Source organism: Podarcis liolepis (assembly GCF_965112155.1).
Source record: "Podarcis liolepis genome assembly, chromosome: 10".
Classification (NCBI taxonomy): domain Eukaryota; kingdom Metazoa; phylum Chordata; class Lepidosauria; order Squamata; family Lacertidae; genus Podarcis; species Podarcis liolepis.
The window spans coordinates 3,822,032-3,842,463 of record NC_139562.1 but is presented as its reverse complement, the minus strand read 5'-3'; the positions used below and the strand labels follow the sequence as shown (position 1 = coordinate 3,842,463).

The 20,432-nt window shown below is 47.8% G+C and overlaps 2 protein-coding genes across 4 annotated transcripts in view; both read right to left on the bottom strand.

Moving 5' to 3' along the window:
* The window catches only part of LOC310686803 (uncharacterized protein), a 128,980-nt gene extending 127,287 nt beyond the window's left edge, over positions 1 to 1,693 (bottom strand). Inside the window, exon 1 of the mRNA XM_083461058.1 lies at positions 1,618 to 1,693. The gene's annotated coding sequence lies outside the window, so the exon portion shown is untranslated. The remainder of the gene's footprint in view (positions 1 to 1,617) is intronic.
* Positions 1,694 to 10,869: 9,176 nt separating this feature from the next.
* LOC310686914 (uncharacterized protein) lies at positions 10,870 to 16,940 on the bottom strand. Of its 3 annotated transcripts, none has more exons than XM_083461444.1 (3): positions 16,606 to 16,940; positions 13,977 to 14,119; positions 10,870 to 12,740 (listed from the first exon to the last, which is right to left on the bottom strand). In XM_083461444.1, exon 3 carries the CDS (start codon positions 12,512 to 12,514, stop codon positions 11,120 to 11,122), a length of 1,395 nt encoding a protein of 464 aa, XP_083317570.1. In that variant the 5' UTR covers positions 12,515 to 12,740; positions 13,977 to 14,119; positions 16,606 to 16,940; the 3' UTR covers positions 10,870 to 11,119. The 3 variants fall into 3 exon arrangements, with proteins under 3 accessions (XP_083317570.1, XP_083317568.1, XP_083317569.1); XM_083461442.1 differs by having other exon boundaries at positions 10,870 to 12,641; positions 13,984 to 14,119; positions 16,741 to 16,938; XM_083461443.1 differs by lacking the exon at positions 13,977 to 14,119 and having other exon boundaries at positions 10,870 to 12,641; positions 16,741 to 16,940.
* Between the last annotated feature and the right edge of the window lie 3,492 nt (positions 16,941 to 20,432).

Below are 20,432 nucleotides of genomic sequence, written 5' to 3'. Positions count from 1 at the left end.
GTGAAAGAATGTTCCCTCAGTTTCCTTACATTTCCAACATTTATTATCAGGCAAATGATATACTTTTGCAAGCTTGACTGGGGTCATGTACCACCTATAAATCATTTTCATAATATTTTCTTTTAAGGCATTACATGCCGTAAATTTCACACCAGTGGTCCATAACCGTTCCCAGTCAGCAAACATAATGTTATGACCAATGTCTTGTGCCCACTTAATCATAGCTGATTTGACCGTTTCATCCTGAGTGTTCCACTTTAACAGCAAGTTGTACATTCTTGAAAGTACCTTAGTTTTAGGTTCTAACAATTCCGTTTCTAATTTCGAATTTTCCACCTGAAAACCTATTTTTTTATCCATATTAAAAACCTCTCTAATTTGGTAATAATGTAACCAATCTCGCACTTTATCTTTTAGTTTCTCAAAACTCTGCAATCTCCATGTGTCTCCGTTTTGTTCTAGTATCTCCCAATATTTCGACCATTTGGCCTCCATATTGAGTCTTTTCCGAGCCTTAGCTTCCATAGGTGACAACCACCCTGGGGTCTTGTTTTCCAATAAATCTTTGTATCTTGTCCAGACATTAAATACTGCTTTCCTGACAATATGGTTCTGAAATGTTTTGTGAGCTCTAACCTTGTCGTACCACAAATATGCATGCCACCCAAACGCATTCTTAAACCTGTTTCTGATGACAAGTGTACATTTTCCTCATCCTCAATAAACCATGCAGTGGAAAAGACACTTGAAGATGGAAGCCTGAGAGAGAGGAAAAGGTTTCTGGCTGCTTCCTGGGTGGGATTGCAGAAACAAAGAGCCGCTTCTGAGAAGGCCTCTCCCCTCTTCCTCTTCCTCTTTCCTCTCCTCTCCAGGGTGAACAGTGGTTGGACTTGGCAGATTCGCTGTGTCTGGACAGGGCAGGAGCTTATGGGGTGGGAAGAGGATGGAGGTTGCAGGAAGGAAGGGGTGGGGGGACAAGACCCCCCACTTTCCAGGGATCCCTCTCTGGTCGCCTTGAAGGGGGGGTCGATTCTTGGGTGGGAGGGAGAAGCCAAGGCGGCCCCTCCGGAGATTCCTCGTGGGCGCACAATGGAGACGTCTCCCTACAGACTGGTCTCCTCCCCCCCCCCGCCAATGCTGCGCTTCCTGGCCCCGGGGATGCTCCCCTCCCTCCTCCCCCCACTCTTGGCCCCCTCCCTCTCTCCCGGGGTCTCCCCTGCCCCCAGAGGCCCCCTTGGCGCGGCTCACCCCTCGCCATGCGCAACCCATCTCTCCATCCGGAGGGGCCCCCCAAGACGAGATGGGGAGGGACAGGGGGGTCTCTATCTAGGCGTCTCTCGCGCCCCTTAACCCTTTCATGGTCTGCCTCTCTCCGCGCGGAGCGCACAGGGCCCCAGGGATGCCTGCGCGGGGGAAACGGGGCCAGGGAGTCCTCGTGGGACCCCGTGGGTGGGCGCCCCACGTCCACCCCTGCCAAGGAAAGCCCCCTTCGCAGCACACGTTCAGGGATCCAGGCCCTGCCGGGGGGGCCCACGGAAGGCGCTTTGGGGAGCTGGCGCGGAGTCCCTCTCCGGGTCCTTCTCTCCCCTCTCCCCCCCCCCGCCGCGACCCCTTTACCTCTTTGTCCTCGCTCCCGATTCTCATTTCCTTTCCTGCAACATCGATGATAGGGGGGGGGGTCCCCTGTCGCCCCTCCTCCCCTTTCCGAAAGGGCGCCCCCCTAGAGCTATGGCGTTGAGCGGCAATCCGGCGTCGAAGCTCCACTTCCCGGAGAAGCAGCAGTTTGGGAGGAGGCTCACCCCCCCCCCCCTTATTCCCGGATTGGAGGAGGAGGAGGAGGAGGATCCTGATACTTCCAAAGGAGAAGCCCAGGAAAGCCTTGCAAGTAGAGGGATGTCTGAATACTATTATGGTTCTTATTGGAAGAGGGTAGTTTAAAATGTGTGGGAAACTGGGGTTGTTGACAGGAGTGGGTGACGGGTCCATGTTTCTGAATGCCAAAGACTCCTACTTTGTGACAAATCTGTCATGCATCAAAGAAAATGTAATGGGAAATGTATTGTGGGAAATGGGGAGAGATCTTAAAAATCCATGCAACCATCTTCTCGGGGTTCCTACTCTTGGTGTGTTTGAACCTTGTTGCAACAAATAAAGATCAGGTCAAGTGACCGCTGTTTGCTTCTTTAACTTGGCTGGAGACTCCTTCTTTTGCTGACCGGAGGGACCCCCCGGGGAGTGGCACCCTGAGGAGCTGGGCAGCGGAGTGAATCCGCACCCCGGGATATTTTCCTTCTCAACTCTGTCCCACCTGAGCCTCACCCCCTTACCTAAAAGCCAGACACAACACAATGTGATAGGATTGTGACTCCTGCCTTCAGCAAACAAAATAGGACCCCCTCCCCCCCCAGAGCAAAGCAACCCCGGGATGCTGAGGTCCCCCAATCCTTGAAATGAAAAGGGGAGGGGCTCGGGACACCTTCAGGGAGCAGGCGGGGAGGGGGCTGCCCAGGCTCCAGAAGCTCCTTCTCGCTGGTTCCTCCCCATCGCCCTCCTGCTGCCTGCCTCCCCTCCGCTTCTACTGGTCCTTTGCAAGTGCGGGGAAGCCCTAGTCCCTCCAGCCCCCCTCAAATTCCTTCTAAGAGCCCCACATTGCACGGGCCAGCCTCACCTGCAGTGAAACAAAACGCAGCTGCCCTGGCAGACTGGAGCCAGGCTGGGGCACACCGTGGGGACCCCAGAAACGTGTCCCTAGAAGAAATGCGCCTCCTTCCTTCTCTGGTGTTCAAGTGCTGTCGGTGGGCTTCCCAGAAGAGACCCCTGCTTGGCCCCTGGCAGGACAGGGGCCCCTTGGGCCTGATCCTGCAGGGCTTACCTGATGTTCAGATGCAAGTGAACCCTCCTTTGTCCTTCAAGGCTAACAGGGTTAACCAAACTTGGGTCTCCAGCTGCTTTTGGACTACTGCTCCCATCACCCCTAGCAGGCAAGACCAGTGGTCAGGGATGATGGGAATTGTAGTCATGCCCTCCAGGTGGCTCTGGCAAGTGAGCCCAGCTGCATGTGACAAGGGTGAGGGGGGAATTCCTTCCTGGTCTTATGGAAATTACAGGGGAGGGGGTTACCATCTGACATTATCCCCTGGGACGAGGAACCCCAAACCCCTCTCCCCTCAGTCGCAAAAACACGACTCACACATCTTATAAATACAGGAAAACGCTGTCTCTGCATTTTAAGAATGGGATTTACGGACTTTGTGTTTTATGAATGGGATTTATGAATAACCGAAGCTCACCAATGAAGAGCACTATATTTTGACAGCTAGCCAATGGGGGTTATTGAAGTGCGTCGTCTGTCGGACGGAATCAATAGACGGCTGGAACTGCCTCCAAACCAGCCTTTCAGCTCAGCCTTCGCACAATTTTCTGAGCAGCCTCTTGCTGCTCAGAATATGGGCAAAGTATATTAAATATAGCCATGTTGGTTTTGATTGCCCAAAGTTGCTGGAGTGTTACAAAGATGGTGTCTGAGTGTACCGTATCCTTTCAGCTTGACAGCTCAGGGAATGATACCTAAATTTGTTAATTCATATAAAATCCATACTTTAACCGATTCTTCCCATTCCAACGCCATTTTAACTCTTAAGAAAAAGTAAATTTAGGCTTCACCCTCCTCCATGACCTTGGAAGCAGATAGCCACGTAGGCAGTGAGAACAGGGCGTCCTGCCAAAATCCCCTGAGCGTGAGAGAACCTACACTTCGCCCCACCCAGGAAGTGACCAAGGGGCGACAACAGACTTCCACAGAGGCAGTTGACCAAGCCAGGTGTCGCAGGAAACCCCCCTCCCCCAATCATTCAGTTTTTATAAACTTGACACACACACGCACACTCACACACTACATACGCTACGCTTCTGTTATAAATTCATAGAAAATCAAACATACATCGGATCTGCACCGTTCCAGTTTTTTTTACTCCATGAAGGAAGGACTACAAAATGGGGAAGGTCTGATACAGGGCAGCCATAATCCCTTCAGCATACCAGCACATCCACAGGAGCCCTGCCCAGTTGGCATGTCAACCTTGATGGTCCCAGACAGAAGACCATCAAGGACACAATGGACTTGCATATGGGAGTAGATTCAACATGGACTGGAACAAAGGACAATGATCAGATTGGATTCCTGCGTTAACAAAGGTGTTCTGAAAGCCCAGCTCAGGAGAAGCCCTGAGGGCAAGGATGTAATTTGATTATGAATTGATTTTAGAATGTATTTCAATTAATGGATTGTGATTTTATGTAAACTGTGTTACTTTTACTGTTGTTAGCCGCTCTGAGCCCGGCTTTGGCTGGGGAGGGCGGGAAATAAATATATTTTATTATTTATTATTATTATTATTATTATTATTATTATTATTATTATTATTACAGTGGCACCTCGGGTTACAGACGCTTCAGGTTACAGACTATGCTAACCCAGAAATAGTACCTCAGGGTAAGAACTATGCTTCAGGATGAGAACAGAAATCGTGTGGCGGTGGCACAGCAGCAGCGGGAGGCCCCATTAGCTAAAGTGGTACCTCAGGTTAAGAACAGTTTCAGGTTAAGAACAGACCTGCGGAATGAATTAAGTACTTAACCCGAGGTACTACTGTATTGTGTCGATAGTTTTCTTGATCTTTAGGTGATGGGTACTGGAGAGGTGTCCAGAGATGTATCTGATAGAGGGACCAACTGTTGCACTTGTGTAACCCTTTGATACATACTAGTGAAGATGCTACTCGAAAAGTATTCTGGGTGAAGGGGGGGGGGAGTTTTAAAAGTCGATGTAAATAGTCCAGGGTTGCTCAAACAAAGAGATGCAAGGAGCTCCAAAAGGACCTCTCCAAATGGGGTGAATGGGCAGAAAATACAGCATCATAAAGTGATGCAAAAAACCCTACACCCATTAATATAATGTATAGGCTCATGGGTATGAACTGGATTTCTCTGTGTGCTCTAGGAGACCAGGGGAGAGGGGAGGTGATCGCAGCAGGAGGGGGAGTCTCCCTGGATGCTTCAGCTGATGGCCTCCTCTGATGGTCTCCTGGCCCCCTCCTCTCCTCCCTCTGAGCGTGAACTGCTCTCTGTCCCAGCCTCTTCCTGCTCACCAAACCCTGTTTCCTCCTCAGCTTGCAACACCTCCCCTCCCATTCTGCTCCATTTTCTCCCTCTATCTGCTGATTGCCATCCCACCACCAGTCCCCAGGATCTGAGCCTTCTTCCTTTGTGGGTCTCCCAGCTGGTGCCTCCCCCCCCCCCCCCGCCACGAACCCAGCCAGTCCATGACAGCAGAAGCAGCAACAACAAGAGTAAAATCAGTAGGATAGCAATATGCACTGTGGTCCTCTGGCAGGAAGACTCCCTAGCAGCATGATTGACTAATAACCTCTGGTATTATGGAAAAATATTATCCTCCCCAACCCCAGAATAAGCAGTAGCGCTGGGGTTCCCCTTAGTGGTTCATGACTGAAGATGGGCCGCCAGGAGACTTTCCTGGTACCTGCAACCCATCCTTCCCCCTCTTCCAGTTAGGTTGGGGGGGGGGAATCTCTCGTTAAATTTTAAGTTTTCTTCAGAATGTGCAGGGGGCAGGGATGAAGTTCTGTTGAATAAGTAATGTTTGGAGATCATGCGGTTGTGGGGGTGATAGAGTTTGGAGTAAAACCCACTCTGACACACAAACACCCATCTTGCACGCTTGAGTACAATAACTCCAGGGCCTTAGCCAAGCATTGATGGGGTAGGGGCCACATGTAGAGCAAGTCCCACACTGAGGTCAAAAACACACACACAAGCAGCAGGACGTCTTCAGTAATAGTTTACTGAGCTTTCAAAGCACACAGTTCTCATTGGGTCCCCAGTGAGGCACAAAACTTATCTCCTGAGAGCAAATCCCGTTTCAGCAGTAAAAAAATACAGCACACAGGATATCTAAGTCAGGCACACAAACCGGCAATAGGGAGCAAGCGAGGAAAGAGGCTGGAAGGACACAGGGCAATGGAGGTGTGTGTTTCGCTTCTTGTAGTCTTGGAGGGAAGTCAGCAACTCAGCATCTGCAGGGACTTCACGAAGAAAAGCTTTCTGCCACTGCTTCCAGGCACATCCCAGAAACACACACTGTGATTCACAGTGTATTGCCACATCAGCTGTTCTTCAAAGGTTATCGAGATGTGGTCTAGAAACCAGTATTGGACCAGATATCAATATATCGCCCAGTCCTAATCCTCACTCACCACCAGCAAACCAGATTCATCCTCTCTATCAAAAGGTTCTTTACCTCTTAGATTATACTCGCATTGTTTGACATTGCATTCAATATTTCATTGCTGTTCAGTTTTACGTATAAACACAAGAACTTCAAATACACGTTGTGTGTTTAAGCCTGATTTCCTGCTGAGTTCATTGCTGTGAAGAAAGAGTGGACACTGAAAGGAAAATGTCCCGCACTCCATACATCTAAATGGGTTCTTCCATGGGAAAGTCCCAGGATGTTCCTCAAGCACTCCATTGTAAATAAAGCACTTTTTGCAATCTCTTCATTTAAACTGCTTTTCAAACCCCAGAATGAGCAGGTTGCCCCATGGGGTTCATGAGTGAAGATGGGCCCACCAGGAGACTTCCCTGGTACCTGCAGCCCCATATTCCCCCTCTTGAACTTAGGCTTTGGGGGGAAATCTCCCATTGAATTTCAGTATTTCAAGTTTTCTTCAGAACACACGGGGGCAGGGATGAGGTTCTGTTGTTGAAGAAGAGTTTGGAGATCAAGTAGTGGTGGGGTGGCAGAGTTTGGTGCAAAAACCATCTTGTGTGCTTGAGCACAGCAACTCCAGGGCATGAGGTAAGTAGCAGCAGGGTAGGGGCCACGTGTAGAGCAAATGCGACACTGAGGTCTGTCGAGTTACAGCTCGGCATCCAAAGAAAAATCAGTCTCACACCATGATAGGTTCCGAAATATGGCTGTTCTAGGGCTACTGCAGCACAGCCTTTATTGTGTGAAATCAGAAAGATACAAAAATACAAGCGAAGCAATTTGTTCCCAGCCAGCAGATAAGGGCCTTCGTACTAGACCATGCGAGCGATCAGGCTATGCTACGTTAACCAATCATTTGGGACAGCACGAGCTGTTCACGCGCTGTTCATGCTCCAAGGATGCTTCTAGCTATGAAATCACCCTGTAACAATAAGAACTTTGCTCATGCTCTCATGTACAAGCAATCATTTTCCCACATGTTCCCTTTTCTTGTTTATATTATTAGAGGAAAAGAGGGACCATTAGTCCAAATCGTACACTTCATTGCCTAAGCGTCTGCACTTTGCAACATAAATTCCTCTTGTAACCCCTGTGGTGGGCCGTGGTCGGTACCACCATGCAGTGCATTGGGAAATCAAAGAGGGTATGCATTGAATGCAACAACACACCATAATGAAGCCAGCAATACATGCAATTACAATCAATAATATTTTTCTTAACCATAATCCATTAGGTAACCAAGAAGACAACCACTCCCATGGATCAAAACCTTCAGGTGGATTCAAAGGATTATGGGTTATCATTTGTTCCATATAATCAAAAATAGCAGAGATATTGGTTGATTGATCAGTTATATACATACAACAATGAAAATGAATTAAGGCATAAATTCCACCTTTAGAGGCAAAGATTACATTTAAAGCATAAAAAGTTTATAAAGCAACTTCTCTTATTTCTGACTTTTTTGTTTGTTTTTTGTTTTTGTTAATTATTTTTAAAACAAAGATGATAGAATTAAAAACAAAGCTTCGGTCCAATTTGCCACAGAATAACCATAAATCAGATTGAAGCAAACATGTAGATTTACTGCTCTTTCTCATCCAGTCCAACCAAACATAAAAATCTCTACACGCAGCTTGTTGTTCATAGGTCATGTAGGTTGTGACATTATTAACTGAGACTTTCGGCCTATCACTCATAGTGGTAATAAAAAAAAAAATAAGAAGATCCATTAACATACTCATAGGTCCAATTATAATATGGATAATGACCTAAAAATATACTGCTATTATGATTAAAACGAAAACAATAAGACACTATTTCTGCAAGCAACAAAACACAGGTGATAAACTTATACGATTATCCTTCATATTATTGCTAATCTTATATGAAGCATTTATAGGAATACCATGTAATAAAATGCCAGATCTTTTTGATTGAGGAGGGATATGCATACACATCCAACAATCAGAAAGGTTAAGCATAGAAGCAAAATGATTAATGTCTCTAATGTAAGTATTGTTAGTCCAAATCTGATGATAAAGTTCAGGCCTCCTGGCCTTCTGCAAAAAAGCAGCACGACGAAAGCGGCGTTTTACAAAGTTCCCGGAGAGGCTCCACCCGTGTGAAGTGGAATTGTGGGGCCACTCAGGACGATGCCATATTGATTGCTCGGGGGGGCAATAAGGGTGAGAATGGTAAATTATTCCAATAGCTGTTTCCGAGCAACCTGCGTGATATTTCGTGGCTCGATTATTGGCATGTAAAAACCACAATCCAGGAGAAGCCACACAGCCATTTCTGCAGATACAGGAGCCCATTTGCTGTAAATAGGCCTCATGTACTGCTCCGTGCACTGCTGAGCCAAAAATCCAAACCCAACGAAACGTGGTGACACAGATGGGATGGTCGCTATTGGGGGGCAAAACTGTAATGATGTTTGGTGGTTGAAGTGGCTTCCCAGGGAAAAGGGGGGCCAATGCAGTAGGGATGAAGATGGCCTTTCAGCGTGCCAGGAAACACTGGAACAGCTGTGGAAGAGCCTCTTCCATTGCAGAGGTGATTGTGATCTTGTCCGCTGGATTCTTGTGTCCCTTAAGGGCAGAAAATAGTGGAGACAGAGTGGAGGTGGGCAGGTCCAAATAACTCTTTATCCAATTCAGCTGTCCAAGAATTTGTTGTAAATCCACCAGTCTAAGATGACCAGGAAACTGTAGTTGAGGTGTAACTGGAATGGCTGCAGATGCTGTCAGCTTGTGTCCCAGGTACGTAATAGGTAAAGTCTGCTGGATTTTTTCCTTAGCCACTGTCAATCCAACAGGTTTTATCCTTTGCAGGATTTTGGGACACGGCGGAGGACAAGGCCGTGGCTAGCAGGCCGTGGCTAGCAGTGCCCACTGACTGGCAGGCTTTAAGCATATCAGCAATGGCTATATTTGATGTTGCCATCAAAGGGCGCAGCACTTGCTTACAGTCCTCATGTGCATGATCAAACGCAAGCTGGCAAACAATCGCTTCTTGTGCTGCCAGGTCCTGAACTTGCCGCTTGAAGGTATTATACAAGCGATCAACAAATTGTCCATAGGGCTTTGCAGGACCCTGTCTGATGCTCCCCCACCGGCCATTGCGCTCATTCCTGTCATCAGGGACAGAGGCCAGAGCCTCTTGGGCTGAGGCTGTGGTGGCTGCCCAATACATAGGATCAAGGGCCAACTGTTGGGCAATAGGAAGAAAATTGCCTCCTCCCGTCAGCCCATCGAGAACATCGGTTTGGGTCAGCATGACGGGGGCTGGGGGTGCAGGAGCAATCACAGGAAAGAGATTTGGAGTATCAGAATCAAAAGGCAGCAACGGAGCAGTGGTACAAAGAGTCTCTTCTTGGAGAGGAATGGTAGAAGCGGTGCCAAATGCCTTGGGCGGAGGAGGTGGAAGAGCGGGGGGTGCTGCAGAATTTGAAGAATGCAGGGGAGTGACAGGAGGAGCCGAAGGGAAAATGTCCGGCGGTTTAGGAGGTAGGTTTGAGGCAGGCAAAGCGGGAACCGGGAGGGCTGGCGAAGAAGCTGTTGCAGCAGCCAGAAGAATGTTTGAAGGAGTTAAGCACGACATAGCTTTGTAGACGTTACACCAGGCATGCAAAACCTTGACATCAATCTGAGGATGATTTTGAAAGAAGTGTCCAATTTTTTTCCAATCGTCTAACTCCCAATTTCCGTCCTGGGGGAACCAGGGGCAGTGAGTGTCCAGGGCTTTTATAAGGGACTTAAGGTCAGCTTTCCGAACAGCAAGGTTGTTACTGGCCAAAAGGAATTTAAGGTCTTTAAAAAAATTTTTCCGTGGTGCAGAGAGAGACTTTCCCATGATTGCAAGAGTTGCAAAAAGAGCAGGGAGCACTTACCGGAGGGATCCGTAGGAGGATGAGGGAGGCGCCTTTTGCCCTGTCCGGGCGGAGATAAGTGCTGATAAGTCCGTAACGTAGTCCAGAATCACATTCACACGGGAGCTCTCACCGGGGATCCACTACGTGGATGAACGACGCGTCTGCAGCCCTGCCGGGCGAGGTGAGGCTGAACGTTGTAAAACAGCATGAAGTCCGAAAGAAATCACACGGGAGCACTCACCAGGGATCCACTACGTGGATGAACGACGTGTTGGTGAGTGCTGAATAATGAAAAACAATGTGAAGTCCGAAGGCAGTCACACGGGGCACCAATTGTCGAGTTACAGCTCGGCATCCAAAGAAAAATCAGTCTCACACCATGATAGGTTCCGAAATATGGCTGTTCTAGGGCTACTGCAGCACAGCCTTTATTGTGTGAAATCAGAAAGATACAAAAATACAAGTGAAGCAATTTGTTCCCAGCCAGCAGATAAGGGCCTTCGTACTAGACCATGCGAGCGATCAGGCTATGCTACGTTAACCAATCATTTGGGACAGCACGAGCTGTTCACGCGCTGTTCATGTTCCAAGGATGCTTCTAGCTATGAAATCACCCTGTAACAATAAGAACTTTGCTCATGCTCTCATGTACAAGCAATCATTTTCCCACAGAGGTCAAAAAGACACACACAGGCAGCAGGACTTCTTCAGTAATAGTTTACTGAGCTTTCAAAGGCTACAGTTATGACTGGGACCCCAGTGAGGCACAAAACTTAGCTCCTGAGAACAAATCATTCAAATGGTTTCTCCCCTGTGTGAGTCAGTTGATGCACGCTGAGGTGTCCACTCTGACTGAATTTCCTTCCGCACTCCATGCAATTAAATGGTTTTTCCCTTGTGTGAGTCCGTTGATGTTTTCTAAGGGTTCCATTATCACGAAAGCTCTTTCCGCACTACATACATTCATATGGTTTCTCCCCCGTGTGAGTCCGTTGATGTATTCTAAGGCTTCCTTTGAAACTGAAGCTCTTTCCGCACTCCATACATTCATATGGTTTCTCCCCTGTGTGAGTCTGTTGATGTCTTCTAAGTTTCCCATTATCACTAAATCTCTTTCCACACTCATTGCATTTAAATGGTTTTTCCCCTGTGTGAGTCAGTTGATGCATATTTAGGTGTCCACTCTGACTGAATTTCCTTCCGCACTCCATGCATTTAAATGGTTTTTCCCCTGTGTGAGTCCGTTGATGTTTTCTAAGGGTTCCATTATCACTAAAGCTCTTTCCACACTCCATACATTCATATGGTTTCTCCCCTGTGTGAGTCCGTTGATGTTTTCTAAGGTCTCCATTCTGACTGAAGCTCTTTCCACACTCTAAACATTTAAATGGTTTCTCCCCTACATGAGTCTCTTGATGTCCTCTAAGGGTTCCATTATCACGAAAGGTCTTTCCACACTTCATACATTTAAATGGTTTCTCCCCTGTGTGAGTCTGTTGATGTCTTCTAAGGTTTCCAATGAAACGGAAGCTCTTTCCACACTCAATGCATTTAAATGGTTTTTCCCCTGTGTGAGTCCGTTGATGTCGTCTAAGGTTTGCATTGAAACTGAAGCTCTTTCCACACTCCATACATTCATATGGTTTCTCCCCTGTGTGAGTCCGTTGATGTGTTCTAAGGCTTCCATTATCATGAAAGCTCTTTCCACACTCCATACATTCATATGGTTTCTCCCCTGTGTGAGTCCGTTGATGTCGTCTAAGGATTGCATTTAAACTGAAGCTCTTTCCGCACTCCATACATTCATATGGTTTCTCCCCTGTGTGAGTCCGTTGATGTGTTCTAAGGCTTCCATTATCACGAAAGCTCTTTCCACACTCCATACATTCATATGGTTTCTCCCCTGTGTGAGTCCGTTGATGTCGTCTAAGGATTGCATTTAAACTGAAGCTCTTTCCACACTCCATACATTTATATGGTTTCTCCCCTGTGTGAGTCAGTAGATGCATATTTAGGCTTCCACTCCGACTGAATTCCCTTCCGCACTCCATGCATTTAAATGGTTTCTCCCCTGTGTGAGTCCGTTGATGAGAGCTAAGTACATCACTCCGACTGAAGCTCTTTCCACAATCCAGACATTTAAATGCTTTTCCCCCTGTGTGAGTCCGTTGATGTATATTGAGGTTTCCACTCTGACTGAAGTTCTTCCCGCACTCCTTGCATTTGAATCCTTTCTTGCCCATGTGAGTCGGCTGGTGTGTTCTATCAGTGAAAGTCTTTCCACACTCCATACCTTTAAATGGTTTCGCCACTTTTGGGGTTTGTTGATGTGAGCTATGTGTGCTCATTCAATGAAGCATGTTCCACATTTCACACATTTCAATGTCTATATCTAATGAAACCAAAGGTGCCCTTTCCCCTGGAAGTCTGTCTCTCTTCTCCATGACCCTCCTCAGCGTGGGAGGAAAGGAAATCCTTTTTGGGTTTCAAGGAAGAGAACAAAGGAAAAGAGAGCATATCAGATGCAATTAGCACCACTTCATATTTCAACATGTCCTATATTTCCCCTGCATCCTACCCAGCTTCCAAATTTTTAGGAAATGAAGATGCAATGATGTCAAATGATAGTAATGCATCAGCAACCTTTCGTTATCCTCAATCATCATTAATAAAGCAGCATGATCTTGGAAAACAGCCTTTTCACATCAATTGTTTTCTCACTGGAAATGCAGCTACTCTCTCTTCATGAAAAGGCCCTTTCTTTCTCTGGTTCATCGTTCCTTTGGACATTTCCCATCATCGGCATCATAATCCTCCATCCACCCCTGTTTCCACCTCTAGATCTTCATGAATCACCTGCACAGTCCCAATGGCCTCAGGAAGTCCATGTGGACCATTATATGAGACCCAGGTCTACATCTTTTCCAGGGACTGTGGTCTGGATCAGTCAGAGAATTAGTGACAAGGCTTGGTGCTTGGGGTCAGCTGAATGGGTGCTCAGGGAAGCTCCTGTTCTTGGAGATGGACCTCTGTCTACATGCCTTGCATTGCATGGAGAGAGCAGGAGAAGCAGAGAGAAAGGAGCTGGCAAATGGGAAACACCCCCCCATTGTTCCTTATAATAATGATGTGCTGCCTGATCTCTTGCTCCGTCTTCTGACACAGGACTATCCTAATCTGGCACTGACAAAGCTGGATATTAAAGGCAAATGGATAACTCTACTTAGTGGAAACTTCATCCTTTAATATGTAGTACAGATTCATTAACAACCTGAAGTTGTGTTATTTCTTGAGATATGAATTTATTCCTGATCTGAGCGTTTTTTCCTACTCTCCTAACTATATGTCAGTCTAGGAGATCGTTATGAAGGAGCAAGTTCTGCAACCTAGAGCCCTAAACAGCCTCGGCCCTGTAGACCTGAAGGAGTGTCTCCACCCCCATCCTTCACTCTGAACACTGAGGTTCTCCTCTGAGGGTTTTCTGCAGGTTCCCTCCCTTCAGAGGTCAAGGAAATGAACAACTATCTGACATTTAGAAGATAGTTGAAGGGAGACCTGTATTAGGAGCTTTTTAATGTTGGATGTTTTACTGTCTTTTATGTGTACTGGAAACCCAACCAGATGGGCAGGGTATAAATACTACAATCATTTGTATTATCTTGTGATTTTTTAGTAGTTATTTTGGAATTCGTAGTGCAATATCAGGTCACGAAATGTTTTGGGTGGAGAAAATCACAGGGTTGCCATAAACAATAATCCCACCCACAAACTCTCATTCACATACAGTCTGTAAATTTGGGAAGGTCACACAGCTCACCTGTGCTAATACTGGTAGTCTTTGGCCTCCATAGGCACACCATGCCTGTAGAGCCTCCAGCCACAAGCACTGTCTATCATGAAAATGGGTCCTTTGACTGGGAAGTATCTCAGCTTGTCAGTCACCCTGACATTGCCTATAAAAAGTAAGAGGAACAGAAATGCCTTTGAGGCGCACCTTCTATATCAATCCTGAGATCAATTAAATAGGTTCTGCACCCCTGTTTCTGTTGTTGTTTTTTAAAGAATTTTTATTAGAGTTTCAACAAGTTTTTATCATAACCAAACAAAACAACACAATAACAAAAATGTAAAACATAGAAAACAAAAAAAAAATCATACCAGTTCAAATCTTAATTTCTTGTAACTTATTTTCCCGACTTCCTCACACCTCCCCTTTCTGTATTCCAATTTCTGATTTATTTTCAGCAAATCCCTCCCTTACTTTTAGCCTAATTTTAATATTGCTTATTTTCTTTAAATTAACCATTACCTCAGCTAACCACTTATTTTCTAATCCAGCGTCATTTTCACATTCATTAATTTTGCTATGTTTCTTTACTTATTTCTCATAAAACATTTTTACATATTCCTTTCAGCTATGTCACCAATGCCACACTATCTTTATATCCTGCATCGCTTTAACATTCTTTTGGAAGCCGCCCAGAGTGGCTGGGGAAACCCAGCCAGATGGGCGGGGTATAAATAATAAATTATTATTATTATTATTATTATTATTATTATTATTATTATTATTATTCAAATATTTTGCAATGTTTTTGCAGATAGTCTTTAAATTTCTTCCAATCCTCTTCCGTTTGTTCTTCTCCCGTGTCTCGGATTCTGCCAGTCATTTCTGCCAATTCCATGTAGTCTATCAATTGCACCTGCCATTCTTCCAGGGTGGGCAAATCTTGTGTCTTCCAGTACTTTGCGATAAGTATTCTTGCTGCTGTTGTTGCATACATAAAGAAAATTCTATCCTTCTTTAGCACCATCTGGCCGACAATGCCCAAGTGGAAGGCCTCTGGTTTCTTAAGGAAGGTATAGTTAAATACCTTTTTCAGTTCATTATAGATCATTTCCCAGAAAGCCTTAACCCTTGGGCACGTCCACCAGAGGTGAAAGAATGTTCCCTCAGTTTCCTTACATTTCCAACATTTATTATCAGGCAAATGATATACTTTTGCAAGCTTGACTGGTGTCATGTACCACCTGTAAATCATTTTCATAATATTTTCTTTTAAGGCATTACATGCCGTAAATTTAACACCAGTGGTCCATAACCGTTCCCAGTCAGCAAACATAATGTTATGACCAATGTCTTGTGCCCACTTAATCATAGCTGATTTGACCGTTTCATCCTGAGTGTTCCACTTTAACAGCAAGTTGTACATTCTTGAAAGTACCTTAGTTTTAGGTTCTAACAATTCCGTTTCTAATTTCGAATTTTCCACCTGAAAACCTATTTTTTTATCCATATTAAAAACCTCTCTAATTTGGTAATAATGTAACCAATCTCGCACTTTATCTTTTAGTTTCTCAAAACTCTGCAATCTCCATGTGTCTCCGTTTTGTTCTAGTATCTCCCAATATTTCGGCCATTTGGCCTCCATATTGAGTCTTTTCCGAGCCTTAGCTTCCATAGGTGACAACCACCCTGGGGTCTTATTTTCCAATAAATCTTTGTATCTTGTCCAGACATTAAATACTGCTTTCCTGACAATATGGTTCTGAAATGTTTTGTGAGCTCTAACCTTGTCGTACCACAAATATGCATGCCACCCAAACGCATTCTTAAACCTGTTTCTGATGACAAGTGTACATTTTCCTCATCCTCAATAAACCATGCAGTGGAAAAGACACTTGAAGATGGAAGCCTGAGAGAGAGGGAAAGGTTTCTGGCTGCTTCCTGGGTGGGATTGCAGAAACAAAGAGCTGCTTCTGAGAAGGCCTCTCCCCTCCCCTCCTCTCTTCCTCTTTCCTCTCCTCTCCAGGGTGAACAGTCCTTGGACTTGGCAGATTCGCTGTGTCTGGACAGGGCAGGAGCTTATGGGGTGGGAAGAGGATGGAGCTTGCAGGAAGGAAGGGGTGGGGGAACTGGAGCCCCCACTTTCCAGGGATCCCTCTTTGGTTGCCTTGAAGGGGGGGTCGATTCTTGGGTGGGAGGGAGAAGCCAAGGCGGCCCCTCCGGAGATTCCTCGTGGGCGCACGATGGAGACGTCTCCCCAAAGAGTGGTCTTCCTCACCCCCCCCCGCCACTGCTTCGCTTCCTTGCCCCGGGGATGCTCCCCTCCCTCCTCCACCCGGCTCCCCCCACCCTTGGCCCCCTCCCTCTCTCCCGGAGTCTCCCCTGCACCAAGAGGCCCCCTTGGCGCGGCTCACCCCTCGCCATGCGCGACCCATCTCTCCATCCGGAGGGGCCCCGCAAGACGAGATGGGGAGGGACAGGGGGGGGTCTCTATCTAGGCGTCTCTCCCGCCCGTTAACCCTTTCATGGTCGGCCTCTCTCTGCGCGGAGCGCACAGGGCCCCAGGGATGCCTGCGCGGGGGAAACGGAGCCAGGGAGTCCTCGTGGGACCCCGTGGGTGGGCGCCCCATGTCCTCCCCTGCCGAGGAAAGCCCCCTTCGCAGCACACGTTCAGGGATCCAGGCCCTGCCGGGGGGGGGCACGGAAGGCGCTTTGGGGAGCTGGCGCGGAGTCCCTCTCTGGCTCCTTCTCTCCCCTCTCCCCCCCCCCCCGCCGCGACCCCTTTACCTCTTTGTCCTCGATCCCGATTCTCATTTCCTTTCCACCAACATCGATGTTTTGTTTGGGGGGGGTCCCCTGCCGCCCCTCCTCCCCTTTCCGAAAGGGCGCGCCCCTAGAGCTATGGCGCTGAGCGGCAATCCGGCGTAGAAGCTCCACTTCCGGGAGAAGCAGCAGTTTGGGAGGAGGCTCACCCCCCCCCCTTATTCCCGGAACAGAAGCCGGAGTGGAGGAGGAGGAGGATCCTGATACTTCCAAAGGAGAAGCCCAGGACAACCTTGCAGCTAGAGGGATGTCTGAATACTATTATGCTTCTTAGGGGAAGAGGGTAGTTAAAAATGTGTGGGAAGCTGGGGCTGTTGACAGGGGTGGGTGATTGGTCCATGTTTCTGAATGCCAAAGACTCCTACTTTGTGACAAATCTGTGATGCATCAAAGATGCTGTGGAAAAATGTATTGTGGGAAATGGGGAGAGGTCTTTAAAATCCATGCAAACCATCTGTTTGAACCTTGTTGCAACAAATAAAGATCAGGTCAACTGACCGCCCTTTGCTTCTTTAACTTGGCTGGATTCTCCTTCTTTTGCTGACCGGAGGGACCCCCGGGGAGTGGCACCCTGACGAGCTGGGCAGCGGAGTGAATCCGCACCCCGGGATATTTTCCTTCTCAACTCTGTCCCACCTGAGCCTCACCCCCTTACCTAAAAGCCAGACACAACACAATGTGACAGGATTGTGACTCCTGCCCTCAGCAAACAAAATAGGACCACCTCCCCCCCCCCCAGAGCAAAGCAACCCCGGGATGCTGAGGTCCCCCAATCCTTGAAATGAAAAGGGGAGGGGCTCGGGACACCTTCAGGGAGCAGGCGGGGAGGGGGCTGTCCAGGCCCCAGAAGCTCCTTCTCGCTGGTTCCTCCCCATCGCCCTCCTGCTGCCTGCCTCCCCTCCGCTTCTACTGGTCCTTTGCAAGTGCGGGGAAGCCCTAGTCCCTCCGGCCCCCCTCAAATTCCTTCTAAGAGCCCCACATTGCACGGGGCAGGCTCACCTGCAGTGAAACAACACGCAGCTGCCCTGGCAGAGCGGAGCCAGGCTGGGGCGCACCGTGGGGACCCCAGAAATGTGTCCCTAGAAGAAATGCGCCTCCCCCATTCTCTGGAGCTCAAGTGCTGCCGGTGGGCTTCCCAGAAGAGGCCCCTGGGAGGACAGGGGCCCCTTGGGCCTGATCCTGCAGGGCTCACCTGACGTTCTGGTGCAAGTGAACCCTCCTTTGTCCTTCAGGGAGAACAGGGTTTCCCAAATTTGGGTCTCCAGCTGTTTTTGGACTACAGCTCCCATCACCCCTAGCTAGCAGGACCAGTGGTCAGGGATGATGGGAATTGTAGTCAAGCCCTCCAGGTGGCTCTGGCAAGTGAGCCCAGCTGCATGTGACTAGGGTGGGGGAAATTCCTTCCTGGTGTTACGGAAATTACAGGGGAGGGGGTTACCATCTGACATTATCCCCTGGGACGAGGAACCCCAAACCCCTCTCCACTCAGTCGCAAAAGATTCACATATCTTATCAATACAGGAAAACACGGTCTCTGCATTTTAAGAATGGGATTTACGGACTTCGTGTTTTATGAATGGGATTTATGAATAACTGAAGCCCAACAATCAAGAGCGCTATGTTTTGACAGCTAGCCAATGTTTAATCCGTAGACGGCTGAAACTGCCTCCAAACCAGCCTTTCAGCTCAGCCTTTGTACAATTGTCTCAGCGCCCTCCTGCTGCTCAGACTATGGGCAAAGTATATTAAATGTAGCCATTTTGGTTTCGATTGCCTAAAGTTGCTAGAATGTTACAAAGATTGTGTCTGAATGTATCCTTTCAGCTTGACAGCTCTGGGAATGATAACTAAATTTGTAAATTCATATAAAATCCATACTTTAACCGATTCTTCCCATTCCAACGCCGTTTTAACTCTTAAGAAAAAGTAAATTTAGGCTTCACCCTCCTCCATAACCCTGGAAGCGCATAGCCACGTAGGCAGTGAGAACAGGGCCTCCTGCCAAAATCCCCTGAGCGTGAGAGAACCTACACTTCGCCCCACCCTGGGAGTAACCAAGGGGCGACAATAGACTTCCACAGAGGCAGTTGACCAAGCCAGGTTCTGAAAGCCCATCTCAGGAGAAGCCCTGAGGGCAAGGGTGTAATTTGATTCTGAACTGATTTTAGAATGTGTCAGGGGTTCAGGGACAGAGGCACAGGGGAGGGAGGAGACGGAGAGCGATGGGGAAGAATCCCAGGACAGCGAGGAAGAGGATGACAATGACTCGAGGGATTCCATGAGTCTTTCAAGTGAATCGGAGGATTCCCAGAAGGGGGCGCCTGTGGTCAGGCCAAGGGGAGTCACAGGGGGGACTCGTCAGGAGCAGGGGGCCAGCAGGGGATCCCAAAGTGGGAGCTGGGAGTCAGGACCGGCTTCCCCGCCAGAGTGCAGTGAAGGGGGTGGAGATTCCAGTGTGACAGGGGAAACAGCTCCGGCAGCAGAGAAGGGGGGAAGGTCGGAGCAAGACATCCTCCTGGAAGGGGAGGGGAGTAGTGAAGGGAGTAGTATAACTGTCAAGAGGAAGGTTAGAGGTTGGGGACGCGCACCAAGTTCAAATGTGGAGGCGCACGGAAGAACAGGGAGCCCGGAGGAGGAGCCAGGTCCCAAAGCCCGCAGGAGGGGGGGGGGAGAGCTGTCTGGGGATTCCGCATCAGGGGAGTCCAGGAAGGGCGAAACCCCGGGGGGCAGGAAGACCCTGCGGAAAAGGAAAGAAAGGAAGAGGTGGAGCAGCACAAGCCTCTTAAACTGGTGCAGGGGAGGGACTGACTCAGAGGGGACTTCAGCGGTCTAAGCGTAACAGACGTGGGGCTGCGCGCCTCGGCTGTGGAGCGGATAATGAACTGCAATAAACATCTCTGTATATAAACTGGACTTGGCGTTGGTCTCTTGTGAGCTGGGACCTGAGGCAGCCCTGACAGAATGTATTTCAATTAATGGATTGTGATTTTATGTAAACTATATTACTTTTACTGTTGTTAGCCGCTCTGAGCCCGGCTTTGGCTGGGGAGGGTGGGATATAAATATATTTTATTTTATTTTCTTATTATAATTACAGTGGTCCCTCAGGTTACAGACGCTTCAGGTTACAGACTCCGCTAACCCAGAAATAGTACCTCGGGGTAAGAACTATGCTTCAGGATGAGAAGAGAAATAGTGTGGCGGTGGCACGGCAGCAGCAGGAGACCCCATTAGCTAAAGTGGTACCTCAGGTTAAGAACAGTTTCAGGTTAAGAACAGACCTCCGGAATGAATTAATTACTTAACCCGAGGTACTACTGTATTGTGTCGATAGTTTTCTTGTTCTTTGGGTGATGGGTACTGGAGAGGTGTCCAGAGATGTATCTGATAGAGGGACCAGCTGTTGCACTTGTGTAACCCTTTGATACCCCTCCCTATTTGTGACATACTAGTGAAGATGCTACTCGAAAAGTATTCTGGGTGAAGGGGGGAAGTTTTAAAAGTCGATGTAAATTGTCCAGGGTTGCTCAAAGAAAGAGAGATGCAAGGAGCTCCAAAGGGACCTCTCCAAATGGGGTGAATGGGCAGACAATACAGTTCATTGTCAATGAGATTAAAGTGATGCATGTTGGGACAAAAAAACCTACACCCATTAA

What these genes read in the sequence shown, in the direction of transcription:
- LOC310686914 (XM_083461444.1), bottom strand. Translation starts at nt 12,514, where the DNA reads ATGAGCACACATAGCTCACATCAACAAACCCCAAAAGTGGCGAAACCA.